The following is a 20,439-nucleotide window of genomic DNA, read 5'->3' as shown; positions in this document are numbered from 1 at the left end:
AGAATTGAAAATGCAGAAATAAACCTATAAATTTATGGTCAATTGATTTTTGACAAAGAAGCCATGATATTTCAAATGAGGAAATGGAGTATTTTCAACAAATGTTCTGGGGCAATTGAATATCCATAAGTAAGAACGAAACAAAAAAAATCTAGCCTTTACCTCATATCATACCCCAAAATTACCTCAAAGTAAATATAGACTGAAATGTAAGAGCTACTTCTATACAACTTCTAGAAGGAAAAAAAACCAAAACAAAACAGGAGAAAATGTTTACAGCTTTGGATTAGGCAGAGTTCTTAGATAAAACATCAAAAGCCTGAGCCATATAAGAAAAGACAAATTGGACTTCATTAAAATTAAAAACTTTTGTGATTTAAAAGATGTGATTAAGGAAATGAAAAGACAGCCACAGAATGGGAGAAAATATTTGCAAGTCATAGATCTGATAAAGGACTTGTATCCAGAACATATAAAAAACCCTTGCAACTCAATAATAGAACAGACTACTTAATTAGAAAATGGGCAAGAGAGTTGAATAAACATTTCACCAAAGAAGACTATGAATGGCTAATAAGCACATGAAAAGTGGCTCAACATCATTAGTCATTAGGGAAATGCAAATCAAAACCACAATGAGATACCATTACATACTCACTAAAAGGGCTAAAATAGAAAAGACCATGTATTTGCAAGGCTGTGGAGAAAGTGGAACCTTTATACATTACTGGTGAGAAAGCAAAATGGTACAAATCCTTTGGAAACAGTTTAGAAGTTTCTTAGGAAGTTAAACAGAAATTTGCCCTATGCCTTCTCAGTAATAATAGATTAAGCAGATAAAAACATTCCAATGAGAATATAGAAGATTTGAACAGACCAATTAACAAGCTTGTTCCAGTGGATATGAACATAACACTGCACCCAACAATGTCAGAATATACCTTGTTTTCAAGTACAGAAGGCACATTTACAAAAATTGATGACATTTTTGCTGTAAACCATATTTCAAAACATTCTAAAGTATTAATATCATATGGATTGCTTTCTCTGACAAGAGGGCAACATTACAAGAAAGCTGTGCTACAATTATAACAATGACAAAAACCACATTGCTACAGAACTCCTAGGATAAACAAGAGATCATAACGGAGATTAGAAAAATACTAAAGTGAATGAAGATTAAAATTAAATGCCATATATCAAAATGTGGGAGATGTAGTTTGAATGATATTTAAAGGAAAAATTTATAACCTTAAATGCATACCTTAAAAATTTAGAAAGCCACGAGATTGACAGTGGTTAGAAAAATTAAAAAAAAAAAAAAGAAATTTAGAAAGCCTGAAAATTAAGAATTATCCTATTCTTAATTTAGAGACATTAGAGAAAGAACAGTATATTAAGGCCAAGTAAATAGAAGGAACAAAATAAAGAGAAGTGAATGAAACAAAACAAAATCACAATAGAGAGGATCAACAAAGCCAGAAGTCCACTAAACATTTAATAAGACAGGTGAATAGTGTCAGGTTTGACCACTAAGGGGGAAAATAGTGAAGGCACAAATAAATAATAGTGAGAATAAAAATGGGACTAAATGCTAATGGATGGACATTAAAATAATAAATGCCAATGAACACGGAAACTAAAATGAAATGTATAAATTCCTAGAATATATAACTTATCAAAACTGATACAAGAAGAAATGGAAAACCTGAACAGTCCATAATTATTACAGCCATTGAATCAGGAATGATTAATCTTCCCACAAAGAAAACACCAGGCCTAGATGTCTTTACCTTTAAATTCCACCAAACATTTGAGGAAAATAAAATTCTAATCTTATACAAAATATCCCAGTATAGGAAAAGAGAGGACATTTCTTAACTTAGTCGGTGGGGCTCACATACATTTGATACCAAAACCTCATGAAGACCATACAAGAAAGGAAAATTATGTTATGTATGTATCTCACACATAAATACTGGCACAAAAATTCTGATATATTAAATACTAGTAAGTGAGATTTCAGCAGTGTTTAAGAAATAATATACAATGTGAAGGATTGGTGGGTGTGAGGAGAGGCCTGGAGATCACATACATGGCTGGAAAAATAATCCAAGTAAGAGATGATAAAGGCCTGAACTCAGCAGGGGTTGGGCTGAAGGGCAGGGATAAACAGCAGCAAGGCGACTCTGGGGGCGCAGCTCAGAGAACTGCCCAAGGCAAAAAAGACTTGGGGTCCAGCTTGTGGGCCTGGTGGATGGAAGAGTCACACTGGAATGAGGGAAAGGGTAGCAGTGTCTGGGGGCAAATACCCAATTCTGGAAGGCTGGGTCTGCCTGCATCCTAGAGGTTGGGGTCATGCACAAAGCTTGGTAAAGGCATGGGCAGGGTGTGGTTGTGGGAGTCCTGGGTTGGGGGGCATTCTCATCCTGGAGGCCTGGCTTCTGGGACCGGAGGCAGTGAAAGGAGTGTCAGGTGGTGGGGGCCTCTTCCCGCCCAACGCTTTCTGAACTGGGACATGGAAACCCAGGACTCCCCTGTGTCCGGCTCTCAGCCATGAACATTTCCGGCAAAAACAGAGAAGAAAGAAACTCTCCCAGCCCACTGTGCTCCTCATATCAGCAAAAGCAGTATGAGCTTAGCTTGCAAAATAAACAGGGCCCAACGTAAACAGTGTGGCAGGTCCTGGAGACCAAGTTAAGAATACTTGCTGGGGGAGGAGGGCTGGAGCGGCCTCTGCCATCTATTCCTCAGAGTGTCTGGGGTATGCAGCCCCCACACAGACTGCCAGCCCTGTGTGGGACTCCAGGAAGCCCAGTGGGGCCAGAGGGGGAATGGGCAGGGCCAACCCTCTCCGAATCTCTCTCATCTGCCTGCATTGGTCCCTGGCCCACACTGAAGGCCCTGGGTCCTGCTGCTGGTGCCCCCAGCCTGCCCCTGGCCTCAACCCTCCTCAGCCTCTCCATACGGACTGTGGGTGATTATGAAACCCCTCCTTGTTGTCTCTACCTTATCTCCCACCCCTGTGTGTGTCCTCCTTGGGACCAGCTCTTCAACCTAACTAGCTGTGTGACCTCAGGCGACCGCTCAGCCTCTCTGAACCTTGGTTTCCCCATCTGTAAAAGATGGTTTATTTAGGCATTTGAGTAAATAAGAGTCCTCTCCAGAATAAAGAAGACAGTAATCTAAGATGAAAACAGAAAGGGCATGAGGCAGCTTTTGTGACTTTTGACCCTAAGGACACAAGCAGGAATCAAACCCTCTCATTTGACAAGGGAAGGAGGCCCGCAGGAAGCAGACTCGCTGTGAGGAGGCCTCTGGGTCTGTGGGTGTGGGGGGTTTCTGCTCTCCACACCTTGGAGTGAGGCAGAGCCTGAGCCACCTGGCCAGGCACAGGGGTAGCAGGGATCCCAGGAATGGGGACATCCTGCAAGATAGTTGGGGGGTTCTGTGTCGGAGCAGACAGCACTGCCAAGCAAGAGTTTTGACGAGGCCGCAGGACTGTGGCGAGAAGGAAGATCCCCAGACCCCTCTCCCCAGTGTGGGTCGTGGACACAAAGGAAGAAGAGGGCTCCCTGCCAGGGAAACTGAGGCAGCCCTGAACAAGCTCAGCTGACCTGCACTGGTGAACTCCCTGCAAGGAGACACTCCAGGCCTCCCTGATTCTTAGCATGACCCCTGCCAAGACGGGTGCCAGCTGGCTGTGCATCCCAGAGACCTCTCATCCCATGGCTAGGCAAGCCGGCCTGGGATGGGACTCACTGCACAACCCAGGGGTGAGGGACTGAGCTGAGCTGAGAAAGCAGTTGGGGGCTGGGGCCTTGACTCGCTTCCGGCAGGCAGCCAGACTGGCGGGATAGGGTGGGGGAGGGTGCCGGTGGGGAAGGCCAGGGGCTCTGGCTGGGGTTGGCGGGGCCGGCGGGCATTGGCACTGCTGCACGCCTGCTGGGCCTCCGAGGGCTGGGGTGGCTGCTGGATTTCCTGCCCCTACTTCCCGAAGTCAGCAGGATTGCGCTTGGGGTGTTTACGGTCCCGATGCTGTACTGATAACGAAGATAACTCGAGCCAGCCTGTGCCCCCAAGCCCGCCAGGCCCAGCCAGGCCCTTTCCCAGGGTCTGTCCCTGAGGGGGGTACCAGTCAGTGGCAGGGCAAGGACCGGGCAGGATACCACCTGCCCACCCAGGTCAGCACAGCTCTGTCAACTCCTTGATGGGCAGCCAGGTTCCAGGTAGATCCCCTCAGAGGGGCTGAGATTTAGTGTCAACTGTGGGTGCCACTCACCACCTCAGAGACCCCAGGCAGGGGACTCGAATGTGACAGCAGGGAGCCAGGGCCCACCAGGGCTGTGCATGCAGAATCTACCAGAATCCTCTTGACCCCGGCTCAGAGCCTGACAGGGCACCAGGATGCGGCCCCAGCCTTGTTCTTAAATCTTGCCCTAGGGATCAGGGACTCCGGAAAACACTTCCCTCTGTTGCTCAGATGTGAAGAAATTGGGTGCATAATTCTGTACCTTCAAGGCCAGCGCTGGCCCCACTGCAGGCCCCCACACTGACTTTGGCTGACTGAGGACTGCGTCCTCGTTCCCAGGCCCCAGCAGGCTGCTGGATGGCTGCTGTGCACGTCAGGAAGGGGCCGCAGCACTTCAGGAGACCCTGTCTGCCACCTACCATCACCCCTGCAGGATGCCAGGCTCCAGATCTGGGCTTACAGGGTGGTCCGTCCCATGGAGCAGGGGCAGAGCCATAAGAAAGGCCTGGGACAGTAGCATAGGGAATGGAACCAGAGCTGGGCAGGGCGTGGTGGGAAAAGGTAGGGGCTGTCCCCAGCCCGTGCTGTCCAGAAAGGGCCACCGGGACTCCTGCACGTCAGGGATGTTCATGCCCCGCCTGCCTGGCTGCAGCCGAGACGGAAACAGGAGTGGAGGTGGGGGAACTGGGTGCCACTCCCTGTCTCTACCATGGCTTTCCTTGATGTCTAGAAACTCCTGGCCATGCCAACAACACAGGGTACCCGGTCCTGCTGTACTGGGCGTGCCAGCCAGGAGTCATCCAGCCCTTGCGCAAAGAGAAAGCCAAGGAAACACTGTGTTCCCCAGGCAGCAGAGAGGCCAAGGTTTCTGGGCCTGTGAGCTTTGCCAATCCTCTGAACGGACCTCTCCCGGGTCTTGCTTCCTGTCCTGCCAGATGGGCGCCATCTCCCACTGGGCCATCTGCCTGGCAAAGGCCTGCATCAGCCCTGTTCAGGCCTGTGCTGACAGAGGGTGGCCAGGCCCGTGGGACCCGGGATACTGTGGTCACACAGCCCCACGGGGCCAGGCACCTGAACACCAGCCCTTGCTCTTTCTGCCTGACCCAGTTTGTTGGTCGCAGGGCCCCACAGCCGCCCCAGGCCATGGGCAGATGGTGCCAGGTGGGGAGAGGGTGACGCTGTAGGTCCTGGGGGCCAGGACGGGTGGAGCAGGAGCAGGAGCCTGGGCTGAGCTGTGCCTGCCCCGCCTGCCCGGCTGCAGCCGAGATGGAAGCAGGCCAGAGCCAGGCGTTGCCGGGGAAACCGGGCAGCAGACGCACTCCCTGCCCAACTGAAATTCCTCTATTTTTAGCCTCTCAGCTACTTTCAGATAAAGTCCATGTAGACGGACTTGCTGTTCGGCAAGATAACAGCCCGCTTCAAACCACAGAGACTTCAAAGGGCAGTGGTGGGCTCAGCCATGGGCCCAGGAAAGGCCCTCCCACCGCTCAGATCCTCCAGCAGCTCCCAGGGTGCCTGGGGTAGAGGCTCCAGCCTGAGGGACCGAGTGACGGGCATATAGCCTGGTGGGGAGTGGGGGCCTGGTGGGTTCGGGGTAAACAGAAGATGCTTCTCTTCCCATGAACCCATTCCAGCTGGGCCCTGCATCTCCCTGAGCCCTCGGCCGGCCCCAAGTGGAGGCCCCAGACAGCTGGGCCCAGGAGAAGGCTGGGATGTGAGGCCAGCTCCTGCCACCCTCCACTCAGGATGCAGCCAGGAGGCTCACAGAGCACAAAGCAGACTATGAGAGGCAGCGGGAAAGAGCTGGGGGGAGGGTCACTAGGTGCCACCTGCCAGTAAAGACGCCAATTGTCAGAGGATGAGAAACCAGCCTGGCCTGGCTCCTTCCATGGGGGAGCAATGCGCAGCCAGGTGGGCAGTGGGCCCGGGCCCCTCTTGGGAGTTGCTGGGCGGGCTGCAATAGGCACTGGCGGGAAGGTGGGGAGGCCTGCAGGCCCTGGCATCACTGGAGCTTCACATTCACATGCAGATCACAGGGAGGTGCCTGCTGGCCCCAGAACACTGACCAGAGCCGCTGCGGGCCGGTGTGTGAGCCTACCTTGTCTTCTACTCGGTTCAGGCGGGCGCCGATCGTGTTGCTACCGCGATCCTTGCTCTTTTCTATGGGGGATAAAACACCCAAATCAGGGCTGAGTGCTGGGGTGGACCGGGGACCCCAACTGGGCGTGGGGAGCAGGATGATGGGGCTGGGGGTGGTAGCTGAGAGTCAAAATGCCTAAACCTACTAGGACATTTTAAAAAAAGTGTCCTGTGACAAAAATACCAGAGGTGGTACAGTGGGTGGGCATGGCTGCATCTGGGGACCTGGACTCCATCCTGCTCCACCCTCTCCACCTCTGACCTCCGAGAGCCCTAGGGGGCTGCCTAAACTGGCCACACTGCCAGCTGTGCAAGCCCGTGCCATTCCACTCCCAGGGCGGCATAGGCCTGACTCCAGGCTGGGGGACATAGCTGCTCAGCTGCCCCTGTCACACCAGCCCACATTGTGAGCCATGGCTGCTGTTTGCATTTGGGCTAGGAAACCCCAGGGAACGTGCCTTTTCCATCATTCCCCAGAATGACTCACAGCCCCGTGTCCAGGGGACCCAAGGAATTTGGTCGAGGAGCCAGAAAACCAGCCCCCAGGCTGCGGCCAGGTACTTCTGTCCCTCTCGACTTGAGCCCTGCAAGGTCCCCACCCATAGTCTCTTGAATTCTGGGCTGGCAACTCACCCTGCTCAAGCCCCACCCCAGGCCCATGCCCAGGATCACCCCCTTCTGCAAAGTTGCCCTGGGTTCATGTTTCCACACCCAGAGCCCAACCTCAACGCCCTGGAATTTAAAGGGACCCAGGTAGGTTCTTATGAAACTTGAAGATTCCTTTGTAAAATGTACTTTGGAGCCACTTTGCTAAGGGTGGGGTCTACCTCCCCTTACTCCCTGGCTTTCATTTCATGTCATGCACTTTGGAGGCCCAGTGGCCCATTCTGACATCGTGGGGAGAGCCAGGAGGTCAGAGGTGTGGGAGAGTCCATTGCAGGCTGCCGCACCCAGAGCAACTGACACAGAAACCCACCTGAGACGGAGATGAACAGCGAGGGCTTCCCAATGGACTGGTCCAGCCTGGGAGGGAAGGAGACGGACACCAGTTCACACCTGGCCCTGGCACTGCACAGATGCACTGCCGTCCATGGGACAGACAGGTTGATGTGCCCAGCGAGACAGTGCACCACCCACCCACTCTGGGGACACCCCCGACCCTAAGACCTGCCAGGTCACTCCCAACCCCCCAGAGGGCCATGCTCCTGAGGGGGCTGAGCAGGGAGCTCGGAGAGGAGGAGTCAGTGGCTGCCTCTCAGACTTCCTCCCTGGGGTGAGGAGGAGGAGGCAATGGGTCAGCCATGGGCAAGGCAGCCTGTGGCCAGAATGGACACGGGTTCCCAGCCATACCCTGTAACACACAGAGCTAGTTCCTGGGCGAGCCCTCTCGGAGGCACAGCTGCTCTGAGCCTGTGCAGGCCCAGGAGGATGGCGCTGATTCCATGGGAACACGTTGGCTCCCCACAGTCAGGGTCTCCAGCTCCAGGGCCAGCCGGGGGAGACCTGTGGTCTTCCCAGGGCTGGGCCTGGCCCCTTGCTCAGGGGTGACATGGGAGGTGGGTGGGCTGGTTGCCAAGTGTCGTGAAGTTGTGGGGAGTGTGAAGCTGGTGTCGCTGCCTGAGCAGGGATGGAGGCGGGTGTTTTCCTCCCCGACACACCTCCCCACCCCAACTCCTCCATCGTCTCAGACCCGGGCGGGGAACAAGGCCGAGCTGCCTGGTGGGCTGGCTGTGAACCGTGGCTGTGGCCAGCTGCCCTCCCTTTGCAGGGGTAGGGGTGGTTGAGAGGCAAGAACTCAGGGTCTCAGCCCCTCCCTCCTCCTGGCACCGCTCATCGTGCAGCTGGGGCTGGGCTGGGCAGGACCCGTGCACCCTCCCCACTGCCCCTTGGCCATGCCCACCTCCTCTGCAGCTCTTTGATGCGCACCATGAGGTTGAGGTGGCCCTGTGAGTACTGCTCAATGACGTCCCGCACATCATAAGGTTTCCGCGCTTGCTGCAGGACAGAAAGACACACATCACTTCTCCTCCCCGTGCCCCGGCCATGTGGCTTGAAGTGCAGGCAGTGGCAGGGTCTGCCCTTGGGAGGCTTGTGAAAACCTGGGAGCTCGCCTATATGGTGATGGCGTAGGCCTGGTCCCACGCATGCACAGGAGCGAAGCTTGTCCCCATCGGCTTGGCTGCAGGGCTCTGGGTGGTCCCGGGGCCATCAGCTCAGCCTCTCTGGGTCCCACCTTCCTATCCACTCACCAGCAGGGGCCTGCCCACTCCTCCCCCTCACCTCGCTCCCCTGCCCCAGGCTACCAGTCCTGGTTCTCAATGACTTCAGGAAGAGCTGGCCCAGCCAAAGGGCCAAGGAGCAGCACAGTGCCAGGCACTGACCAGGAGGCACAGCTCTGCATGGCCACTACCTACCTGGGTCCCAGACTGACCCCTGACATGCTCCCTGGCTGTAGCCCCCACTGTCCTCACGGTAGGGAGCGGGTCCACCCTGCATCCTGCCTGGCAGTTTGTGCCCAGCAGCAGGGGTGGCCCCAGATGACAGCCACAGTCTGCGGCACTTGCTGTGGGTGACGAGCATCTGCTCGGGCTCTCACAGTGGGGCTGGGGCCATGTGAGGCAGGGCAGGTGACCCCAGGGCTTCCAGGCTTGTTGCCAGCTCTGAGCCCATAAATGGGACTCAGGTGACATCTTGAAACCACAACAGAGAAAACAAAGCGTCTCATGATATCAGGAAACCCCAAGCCACATTTGTGGCCTTGCTCCCAAGGGCCTCACTCAGGTGGAGCAGCCAGGCTGAGTGGGGGTTTGATGGCCTAGGAAGGCCTTGGCCCTGCAGACAAGCCAGCACATGGGACAACAGACTGCCTCTATCCCGAGGGGCCACTGGGTGACCAGGTAAGGCCCAGGGTAGTCATCTTTCGTGCTCAAATAGCCTCGTTAGCACCGAGCTAGTGGCTTTCCTGCCTTTTGCTGGGGAATTTGCAAGACCCAAGAGACAAGCCAAGTAGCTTGGTGGGGAGGGGCAGAGCAGGGCCAGCCCCAGTCAGAGGGAGGCAGTTGAGGCCGAGGATGAGAAAGGAGGAAGCTCAGGTACCACTGAGGGCCCGGGCTGGGTCTGGGAACATGCCCGCCCTGCCCACCTCTTACCTCTCTTTGGGGTCCCTACTTCTGAGACCAGGGTGACTTTAATCTGAGGATGCAGTCATTTCCGCCTTGGGAAGCTGCAAGTTCCCCGATGGTGAGTCCCTGAGGTCAGGGATCCAAGTACCCACTTTCAGCTCTAGACACACTTCTGACATGCCCAGGGGTTCTGCCACCAATGCCAGAGGCTTGGTGGAGTTCTTACAGCCCACCTAACATTGTTTTGGACCCCAGGAATCCCAAGGCAGGGCAGAGACCTCCTCCCTACCAAAGGCTGGGCCTCAGAAGTTCAGGGGTTTCCTTTTTCACCTGACACCAGCAGGTAGGGCCCTCACTGGCAACACTAACCACTCTCTGGGCCCTGAATGGGAGATCCTGAGATCAGGAGGGCTGGGATGGGGCCTGTGTCCTCACAACACAGCTGTGCCTCATGGAAGGAAGGGCCTGCTGCTCCTGGGGCCACACTGGGCACCAGGATCTCCGGCATTGCCCAGAAATGACACACTAAGGCCTGTGATAGGGTCAGGCATGGGGTTGGACTCTAGGCAGACCTTCTGGCCCGCCATGTACTCAGTTTGATAATAGTCATAAAAAAGTACTTATGTACAGGCTAGTAATAACATCCTCAGGTCTCAGTTTCTCCTGTTATAATGGGAATGCTAAGTCCTTCTTCTCTCTTCTGTAAGATAAAATGCTGAGCCCTGTCTCTCTCTTCTGTAAAAAGGGATGCTGAGTCCTGTTTCTCTTTCCTATAAGAAGGAGGTGCTGAGTTCTCTTCTATAAAATGGGATGCTGAGTCTTGATTCTCTTTTCTGTAAGATGGGATGCTGAGCCCTGTCTCTGTCTTCTATAAGATGGGATGCTGAGCCTTGATTCCCCCTTCTGTAATATGAGATGCTGAGCCTTGTCTCTCTCTTCTTTAAGATGAGATGCTGAGCCTCAATCTTCCCCTTCTATAAGGTGGGTTGCTGAGCCCTGTTAGCATCTGGTAGCGTCTCTTGTACCTGGCAGCATCTCCTGTAAGATAGAGATGCTAAGCTCCCTTCAGTAAGATGGAATGCTGAGGCTTGATTCTCCTTTCTGTAAGATGGGATGCTGAACCCTGATCCTCCCTTTTGGAAGATGGGATGATGAGCCCTGTTTCTCCCTCCTGTAAGATGGAGATGCTGAGCTCCTTTCTGTAAGATGGAATTCTGTAAGACTTGATCTTCCTTTCTGTAAGATGGGATGCTGAGCCCTGATCCCCGCTTTTGGAAGATGGGATGTTTCTCCTTCCTGTAAGATGAAAATGCTAAGCTCCCTTCTGTAAGATGGGATGCTGAGCCCTGATCCTCCTTTCTGTAAGATTGGATGCTGAGCCCTGCCTCTCTCTTCTATAAGATGGGATGCTGAGCCTTGATCCGCCTTTCTGTAAGATGGGTTGCTGAGCTCTGTTTCTCCCTTCTGTATAATGGAGATTCTAAGTTCCTTTCTGCAAGATGAGATGCTGAGCCCTGCCTTGCTCTGCCTTAAGGGAGAGGGTGAAGATGACAGAGGATGGGAGTTGAGAAAGGTCAGGGAATCCTAAGTCAGCACCATGCAAGAGCCAGAGTCAGAGCTGGCTGTGGCCGAGCCTCTCTTCAGCACACATTGAACATGGCGTGAGTCATGGTGGTGAGCCTCCTGCAGACCACAGAGCTCTGTGAAGCTGAAGCGTGAGGCACCTCCAGGCATGCGGGGTGAGGTGTGGGCAGGTGAAGGGAGGCAGGGCAGGGGAAAACCAAGGCCTGGGAGTCCCTGGGCCACTGTGACCAGGTGGGTGTAGGTATGTGTGTTAGCAGCCTCTGCAGACGCAAGTTCTTTCAAACAGGCCTGTTGTGGGCAAGGAACTATTATGTGCCTGAGTGTGTGCACGTCTGCAGGAGCAGGGCTGGGTGGGGCCTATGAGCAGAGAGCTCTCCACACCTTCAGCCACAGCCTTACCTGGTATAAGGCATAGCCCGAGGAGGCTCAGTGATGCCCGCGGACCATGAGCACCCACGGCCCAGGGGCATCCCAGCCCACAGAGACTTATCCTGGAGCCACTGAGATCCCTGCTAGGATATGGTTAGGGCTCATGGGGGCCTTTGTCCAGTGGTCATCCAGGGTTGGGCTGGAAAGATCATCCTGACGTCAGGAGCCTGAGATGAGCCGAGATAATGCAGGCCTGTCCAGACTGACTGACGGTGGACAGGGAGTTCAAGGGCACAGAGGCTCTGGCTCCTTGGGTCAGACACAGGGGTGGCTGGCCAGGGACTTATCGGCCATCAAGGCAGGCGGCGGGGGGGGGGGGTCACCTGCCATGTCAGCAGCCCCTGAGGCCAGCAGGGGTGGGGTGAGGTGCAAGCAAGCAGACAGGCTGGCATGGAGGAAGGGAAGCATCCTGAGAGGTAGGCTGGGGGAGCCCCTGGAGCCACACACAGCTCCTCACTGCCATGGGCTACTGCTCCTCTCACCCTAGCCCCACCCCTCCATGCTGCCCCCAGCAATAAGGGCCAGCTGGTGAGGTCCGAGGGAGCCCCTGCGGCTTCGTGCAGGAGCCTCTGTGCCCTGTGAGGATCCTGCTGCTGCCAGGTTTCTGCAAGGCTCTCAGGGCCAGGGAGCAGGGGAGAAGCAGACAGTGGGGTGGGGGTTTCCCAGTCTGCTTCAGGAAGCCTTCTGGGCCACTCTCAGGGTTCTGGCCTGTGTCCTAAGACAGGAAAGGGGACCCACTCCCCCTCACCTGGAAAGGAGAGCAGGGCTCACTGTGCTCCCCTCCAGGGACCAGTTTTTTTGTCTGTGGCTCAGCAACAGGGCCTGCTGGGGCTGGTGCAGATGATCTCTCTCTCTGTCCCTCTCCCTCTCTCTCTTTTTGTATTTATTAATTGTTTATTTACCAAGAGAAACGATTTCTTGGCCCACATATTCATGTTTCACAGTTCAGGAACACAGGTGACTGTCAAGCTTCTCGGTAATTCAACCCAAAGAAATTCTTTATATTCCAAAATCACTTTGCACTCTGAAAGATACCAGCCTTCCTCATCACCTCAAAATCTTTTATGGCATCATCATATCTGTAGAAATCATTAGAAATCATGTGCCTTTTTTCTTGGTTCAGCCACATCAAACTTATAGAGAGCTGCAACTCCCAGGTATTCAACGAATGCTCCAACAACATGAAATTGCAGACGCTTGGCCAGGAGGCTACGCATCTGAGGTTTCATCACAAGACTGGAAGCCATGGTAGTTATTATCACGATAGGATATCCTTGATATCAACCTCAATGCCAGTGTCTTTCCTGGCTGATGGAGAAATGGACGGCTGGATGATCTCTTGGACCTGAGCTGCAAGCTGCCCACACCACCCCTGGAGCTAGGCCTGCCCAGGAGCCATGAGAGTCTGCGTGTTCTGCTGGGTTCCCCCAGAGCTTGGAAGCAGCCCCCAGGGTGCCCATGTGGCACAGTTCTGCAAGCCTTGGTGGGCTCTGGCTCTGCCCTGCTAGGACCTGCTCTGAACCCTCAGGCCAGAAACCGGCCCCACCCTGGGAGGCTCCCTGTGACCCTCTGCTGTACTGCTGGGGTGACGTCAGCTGCTTCGGCTGTCACGACCATGCTGTTCTCCAGTGAACTGACACACCCTAGCCCTTCCCATGGTCTGTCTCCTCTGCCCTCGGGGGACTGCCCTGCCCAGACCTGAGTCCCAAGGGGGTTCCTGCAGCCCCTTCCCTGCCTGGGAGAGCGCTGGTGCTGCCAGGAGGCCGGCCCCTCTCTTCCATTGCCCCCGAGTGAGCTCCCCGCTCTGGCAAGGCCCTCCCTGCCAGCACCAGAGAGAGGAGACGGTCCCAGAATAGAGACACCCTGTCCACAGGGGCTGTCAGATCTCCCCTAGAACATGCCAGGCAGATCTCCGGGCACTGGCCAGCAGTGGCATTTACCATGACTTTTATTTTGACTGTAAGAGGTCCCAGGCCCTGCTAGAAGCTTTGACACAACTTGGTTCAGTTGAGTCATGAACCACCCCCTTCTCTGGGGGGATGCAGGCAGGAGGGCCAGCTGAGAAACACCACTGTGGGAGGGCTGTGCATGCAAAACCCCCCTGGAGATGGTGGCCCGGTGGCCAGAACGAGGGCCCATACACTACTCTCGGTAAGGGCCTGGCCGAGGGCTGCTCTTGGGGCTCAGGGTGACGACAAGCCTGGCGGGTGCTGGCCCAGGGTTGCTGTGGGTGAGGCCCGGGTGAGGCACGTGCATATGATCTTATGCCAAACCCTTAGGCTCTCGTTCCCCTCACAGCTGGGGAAGAACTTGCCCAGGGCTGCCTGGGCTGGGGTCTGCACCCAGACCACCATGTGAAGTCTGGAGGCTGCAGTGGCTCCAGCGCCCAGATGGGTGGGGGCTCCACCAAGGAGACTGTGGGAGGGCCTGTGTCAATCCTGGGTCCTGGCATGGAAGGTGTGGCTTGGTGTGAAAGGCATGGCTGCAGGGGGACCAGATTTGAGTGCCACTGTCAGTCCGTCCGAATGGGCCCTGCATTTTCTTGGCTCATCTCAGGCTCCTGAAGTCAAGATGATCTTTCCAGTCTGACCCAATGACCACTTGACAAAGGCCCCCATGAGCCCTGACCAGACCCTAACAGGGAGCTCAGTGGCTCCAGGATAAGCCTTGGTGGGCTGGGATGCCACCGGCTGTGGGTCCTGGTGGTCGGCAGACATTGCTGAGCCTTCCTGGGCTGTGCCTTATACCTGGTGAGGCTGTGGCTGAGATGTCAGGAGCCCCCTGCTCGGGAGCCCCACCCCGCCCTGCTTCTGCTGACACACACTCATTCAAGCACGTCACACGCCTTCTGCTCCAAGGGACTCGGGCAAGTCACCCCGCAGCCTTCCCTGCTTTGTGATCTATGCCTTCTGGATCACCCACCACAGAGGATACGGGGTTCCCACACCTACACATGTATTTCCAAGTCAGGACTCAGTCCCCTCCACCACCGTCTCCATCTGAGGAATGTCCCCAAGGCAGGAGGAGGGGAGACATACCTGCCATCAATGGCACTCTCTGCAGGGCATGGACTCTGGGGGCTCTAAGGGGCTTCTGTAGGAGGCCTGGCCCTGGAGAAGTTAGGGCAGTTTATAGAAGCCCTGGAGCTCCAGCCTCACCTGGCCAAAGGGACCGCACCTCTCACAGAGCAGGGCTCAGCCTCCCTCCATCCTCCCAACTCACAGAGGGTGGCGGAGCAGGGAAGGAGAGCACTGAGCCAGTAGAGGACAGGGCTGGGGGGTCTGGGGAACCTGCCTTCCCAGTTTGGTGACTCAGGCCAGGCTCCACACCATCTCTGAGTCATTCTGATGTCACCCTCACATCTCTCACTAATGCTTCCTTGCACGACCCACCCCACGGGAGGACTGAGTGAGCCACACGGCTGCTGCCTTCTATTTGGTGAAGAAGACACTGCATGTGACTCTGGTTCCAGGCCGGGCCTCCAAGGATATGCCCTCTGAGGGGCCTGCTGTCTGGGGTTCGGTGGGGTAGGCACTGTCAGGTCTCAGGTAGGCCTGCCTGTGTGGCTTGGGGGCAGAGGCCTTGACAGCCTCCACTATGGGCAGGAGAGAACCCAGGAGAGGTGTGGGCGGCTGCAGCAAGCTGCGAGGGGTAGGCTGAGGGCAGGAAGGCTCAGCACAGGGCTTACCTGGAATTTCTTCTTGGCCACAAAGTACTGCATGCGTCGAATGACTTTAATGGTGGCCCGATGGTGTTCCCGCAGCCTGCAGTGGAGAGAGGAGAGGAGATTGTGAGTGGCCACCCTGTGCTGGTCATCCCCTCACTGCCCCTGCACAGCCTGAGGAGCACACAGACTGGATCCTTCCAGAAACAAGGAGAGTGTTCAACTCCATGGGATGGAGATACTTAGGCCGTGTCCTAGTGTGGGCTTGAGGGGAGGCTGGGGGCAAGAGGCTTTTCAAGGTGAAATGTTTCACCTCACCTGTGAGTGGGAAGGGGACCCTTGCCTTGAGTGTCATTCAGAAGGGGATCAAGTAGGAGTCAGGGCCCTGGGTTGGCAATGGCTGTGCTGCTAACACATGGCAGCCATGGTAATTTGTTTCTATGTTTGGGCCTTCAGGCTCCTTGTCAGTAAAATGAGATAAGAGGGTACATGCTGGCGATGTCCATAGCCCCTTTCAACTGCTGTGTCCTGTAGCCCCACAAACAGCAAGTGCTTGGGAAAGTAGAAGCTACAGGACAAATTTACAAGGGAAAGTTGCCACCAGAGCTGCTCTGTTAAGGGGGCTGCATTGTTTTGCCTCCTAAAGTTTCTTCTAGAAATAAAGATCCTTTTATAAACAGCATCACAAAAGGAAACAAAAGGGATGATGTGTGTGTGCACAGAAAAAAGACCGGAAGAAAACACAGTGCCATGGAGGCTACAGGAAATTCCCTCCTGGTAGTGAAGCTCATGCCTGCGTGACCCTCCTGATGTAAACACCAGGGACTGTGAGACTAAGTGATGCCAACAGCAAGGAACAGCTGTGCAAGGCTTTGGAGACCAAGAAAGATGTGGAGGGTGAGGATCCCACATAGAAAGGAAATGAAATGAGGTGAGCCTGCACCCAAGCGTTTCCTCCGCAGGGCACCTGTCCATTTGTGGAGGGGAGCATTGACACCCAACAGAGCAGGGGCTCAGTGGGCTGGTGATAAAAATGTGGAGTCCAGGGCCACAGGACACCCAGGACATGAAGGAACAAGATTCTGGTCAACAGAGGACCAGGGTGCAGGGAGCCACCTTTCATACAACTTCCTCTGGAAACACTTGTGAATTCCTAAGCCACACGGGTGGGTGAGATTCACAGAAACTGAGAAAAAAGCAGTTGGTGAAGGGGTAAAAGCTAAGCAGAGTACTCAGTAGACTCATGGCACTGTGGAGAGAAGCTTTGGGGTTTAGAAGCTATCTAGAAGGCAGCCCTAGAAACTAAGTAATGCCAACTTAGTATCACATTGACCCCACTTCTCCCAATCCCTTACTGGAGTAAGGTGCTTTGTGCATGGTAGAAGAAAATAAAATTATCTGTAGGGAGATAATATCCTTGAGCTTCTACAATTTTATACACAAAAGACTAAAAGGCAAGGGAAAAGACCATACAGATCTAAAGGTGTGGTACTTTCAACAGCCTTAAATACTTGTAGCTCCTTCCATTAAGAGATAGAGTGTTTTCCTATTACTTGAATTTGGGGTGACCTTGTGACTTCATTGATGAAAGAGTGCTGGGGAACTTACACAATATATAATTCATGTGCTTTTGGAATGTGGCCCTACAAACAAGCTTGCTGGTTAGAGAGGCCACATGGAGAACAGAGATGCCGCAGCTAACAGCCAGCACCAACAGAACAACCTCCTATCTGAGCCAAGTCCAACCTCCTAGCTGAGCAAAGAAAAACAAAAAATACATACACACATACACACACACACACACACACACACACACAGACACACACAGACACACACAGACGGAGTCTCGCTCTATTGCCAGGCTGGAGTACTGTGGCGCAACCTTGGCTCACTGCAGCCTCTGCCTCCCAGGTTCAAGCGATTTTCCTGCCTCAGCCTCCTGAGTAGCAGGTGCGCACCACTGTGCCCAGCTAATTTTTGTATTTTTAGTAGAGACAGGGTTTCACCATGTTGGCCAGGATGGTCTTGATCTCTTGACCTCATGATCTGTCCGCCTTGGCCTCCCAAAATGCTGGGATTACAGGCATGAGTCACCGTGCCTAGCCCAAAGAAAATATTTTAAGCCACTAAATTTAGGTCTAGTGTGCTATGCACAACAATAGGTAACTGATACAGAAATAAGGACTAAGAAATAGGTAATGTCATATCAATATCCTAAAACATATGGCATTAATTTTGGGACAGGGAATTGGACAGAGGCTGGAAGAAGGGGCAGATCACAAGATGCCAGACTTCGAGCATGATGCCATTTGTAATTGGGTGAGACTTTTAGGTATCGTGGGGAGGGGGGTGAGGGAATTTTGCATTGGGGAGAATGTGAAAAGTTATGGCCAGAGGGCAGACTGTGATGAATTAAAGATGGCCACAATCCATTGTAGTTCCTCCCATTGCAGGCTAGAGTCTATCTCCACCATGGTGGAAATGATCATGTCTTCTGAAGTTCAACCTCAAGTACCTTGTGGTATCTGCTCTTACCCTCTTAGAATTCTGTTGGCTCATGGACAAGTCTGAGCTAGCCTGCTGGAAGAGCCACGTGAAGGAGAGCTGAGAGACCCTGGCTGACAGCCCAGTGACTCCAGACATGTGAGGACAACGGAGACCACTCAGCCACCACCACATCACTATGCAAGTGCTGCCATGTTATCAAGTCCAAGTGAGACCACCCAACTGGGATGCCCAGATTGCTGACCCATAGATTTGTGAGCTAACAGATGATTGTGCTTTGCCTCAGAATATTTAGATGAAGACTTCAAAATAACCATGATAAATAGGTTCAAGAAAACATATGAAAAGATAGAAAACTTTACCAGAGAAATACAATGTATAGATCTATAAAAAGGAAGTTCCAGAAAAGTAAGGACCATACTGGAAATGAAGAATGCAATAGGTGAGTTTGGATAGCAGGGATGACAGAGTAGAAAAGAATAGCTGTGAACCCAAAGAAAATAGCCAACTTGGAGCATGAAACGAAAATAGACTTAAAGGAAGAGATGAAACAAATGAAAAAGAAACATAAGATGGTAGATTGCATGCACTATAAGTGGATTAATAGTCCAATTAAAAGATCAAGATTGTCATGATTAAAAGCAACTATATAAATCCACTTTAAAATATAAAGATACAAAAACATGTTGGGAAAGGACAGAAAAAGACAGGTCATGGCGTAGCCAAATGAAAACTGGTAAAGGAAAACCAATAGTAGACTTTAAGTATTACTAAAGAAGAATATGTCATAATTATAAAAGTGTCAATTCAGCAGGATGAGATTAATTCTAAATTTGTGTGCACCTAAAACCGTAACCCTAAAGTATATAACGCTAACTGGCAGAACTAAAATGTAAAAGAGAAAATGGTGGGAGATTTGAACACACCTCGTCAGTAACCAATAGAAAAGCAGTCAAAACTTTGTCAAATCAGAGACAAATTTGAACAGCCTAATTAGCAACTTGACATATACAGAACACTGCCCCTACAACTGGAGACTACATAAGCTTCCCTAGTGCACACAGAACATGTACCAAAAGAGACCATATGCAAGACTTCAGAAGCAAGTTCCAACAAATTTCAAAGAAAGCAAATCATGTTTATTATGCTCTCTGACTACAGTACAATTAAATTAGAATTCCATAAAAAGAGATAACTAGGGAATCTCTATATATTTTGGAAATTAAACAATCTAAATAACCCAGGGGTCAAAGAAAAATATATAATGAGAATCAAACAACAGTTTAAATTAAATAGTAATAAAAATGTAACGTATTAAAATTCATAGCTAAATAGGTACTGAAAGTACAGTGAAATAAGCACAGAGAGTGAACCTTGTGGCTTTAAATGCACATCTCAGAGCAGAGGAAAGGCTGGAATCCATCTCAAGCAGTTAAAAAAATGGCAAATTACACCCAAAGATAGTAGGAGGAAAGAGATAAAGTTAAGAGCACAGTCAAAGAGATAAAAAATGAACATTATTTAAGGAAAATCAACAAAACCAAAATTTGGTTCTCAGAAGAGACTAATAAAACAGACACACTTTTGGGAAGATTGATCAGATGGGGGAGGGGACACAAATGACGACCGTCAGGAGTTAAAGATGGAACATCACTATAGGCCTAGAGGTGCTGAAACATTTATTCAGAGGACGTTACAAACAAAAATACTTTTGATGATTTAGATAAAATATGCAAATTCTTTAAAAACACAATATGTAAAAGTAGACACAAAAACAAAAATAACACAAATTGCCCAATAATTATTAAATAAGTTAAATTTGGAATTTTAATGATCTTCTGGCAAAGAAAACTCTATATCTAGATGACATCACCAGTAAATTCTTCCAAAATTAAGGAAGAAATAATGTCAATTTTATACAAGTATTTTCATAAAGCAGCATAACCTTGATATCAAAATCTGACAAGAATATTTCAAGAAAGAAAAAAAATCACAGGTTAATCTCTCTCGTGAACATAAGTGCAAATATCCCAACCACCACCAGCGAGCTACATGTAGTGCTGTGCCCACACACATGCTCAAATGCGGTTTAATCCACTTGTGCATGCTCAGTTTACCCTCTAAGGACCAAGCAACGTAACTCTTCACATCAACAGAATAAGTAAGAAAAAACAGAATCAACACAGCAGATTGTAGAAAAGCATTTGATAAAACCCGAGACCTGTTCATAATTAAAAACACAGCTCTTTAGCAAACTAGGAATAGAAACTCCATTACCTAAAAAAAAAAAACCAAAAACTAAAACAAAAACAACCCAAACCCTAAGCAGACATCATACTTAATAGTGAAACACGATACGCTTTCCTCCTGAGACAGGAAGCAGGGCAAGGATGTTATCGTTTCTAGTTCACATTGTCCAGAAAGTCCCAGCTGGTATGTTAAAAAGGTAGGAAAAGGGAGATAAAAGGTAAAAGAATTGGACAGGAAAAAATAAAACACTCATTATTTGCAAATGACATAACCATACACGTAAAAAAAATCTCTAAGAATCCACAGATAAGCTGTTGGAATTAATACACGAATTTAGCAAGAACACTGGTTTTAAGGATGATATATAACAATTATATTTCTAGGCCTGGCAGAGTGGCTCACATCTGTAATCCCAGTGCTTTGGGAGGGTGGGGTGGGAGGATCACCTAAGCCCAGGAGTTTGAGATCAGCCTGGGCAACATAGTGATACCCCA

The 20,439-nt window shown here is 51.5% G+C and overlaps 1 protein-coding gene across 4 annotated transcripts in view; it reads right to left on the bottom strand.

Annotated features, from left to right (window-relative positions):
* KCNQ1 (potassium voltage-gated channel subfamily Q member 1) overlaps positions 1–20,439 on the bottom strand; it is a 395,418-nt gene that overhangs the window by 64,716 nt on the left and 310,263 nt on the right. For 3 of the 4 annotated variants that reach the window (XM_008008132.3, XM_073007231.1, XM_008008274.3), the window contains exons 12-15: positions 15,215–15,290; positions 8,292–8,386; positions 7,368–7,414; positions 6,351–6,412 (exon numbers count right to left, since the gene is read on the bottom strand). In XM_008008132.3, coding sequence (XP_008006323.1) covers positions 6,351–6,412; positions 7,368–7,414; positions 8,292–8,386; positions 15,215–15,290 — 280 coding nt within the window. The remainder of the gene's footprint in view (positions 1–6,350; positions 6,413–7,367; positions 7,415–8,291; positions 8,387–15,214; positions 15,291–20,439) is intronic. The other variant, XM_037998840.2, reaches the window with a different exon arrangement.

The sequence above is a fragment of the Chlorocebus sabaeus genome, chromosome 1 (genome assembly GCF_047675955.1).
Source record: "Chlorocebus sabaeus isolate Y175 chromosome 1, mChlSab1.0.hap1, whole genome shotgun sequence".
In the NCBI taxonomy this organism is placed as follows: Eukaryota; Metazoa; Chordata; class Mammalia; order Primates; family Cercopithecidae; genus Chlorocebus; species Chlorocebus sabaeus.
Note: the sequence above shows the minus strand (reverse complement) of the source record. Positions and strands in the feature narration are given on the sequence as shown.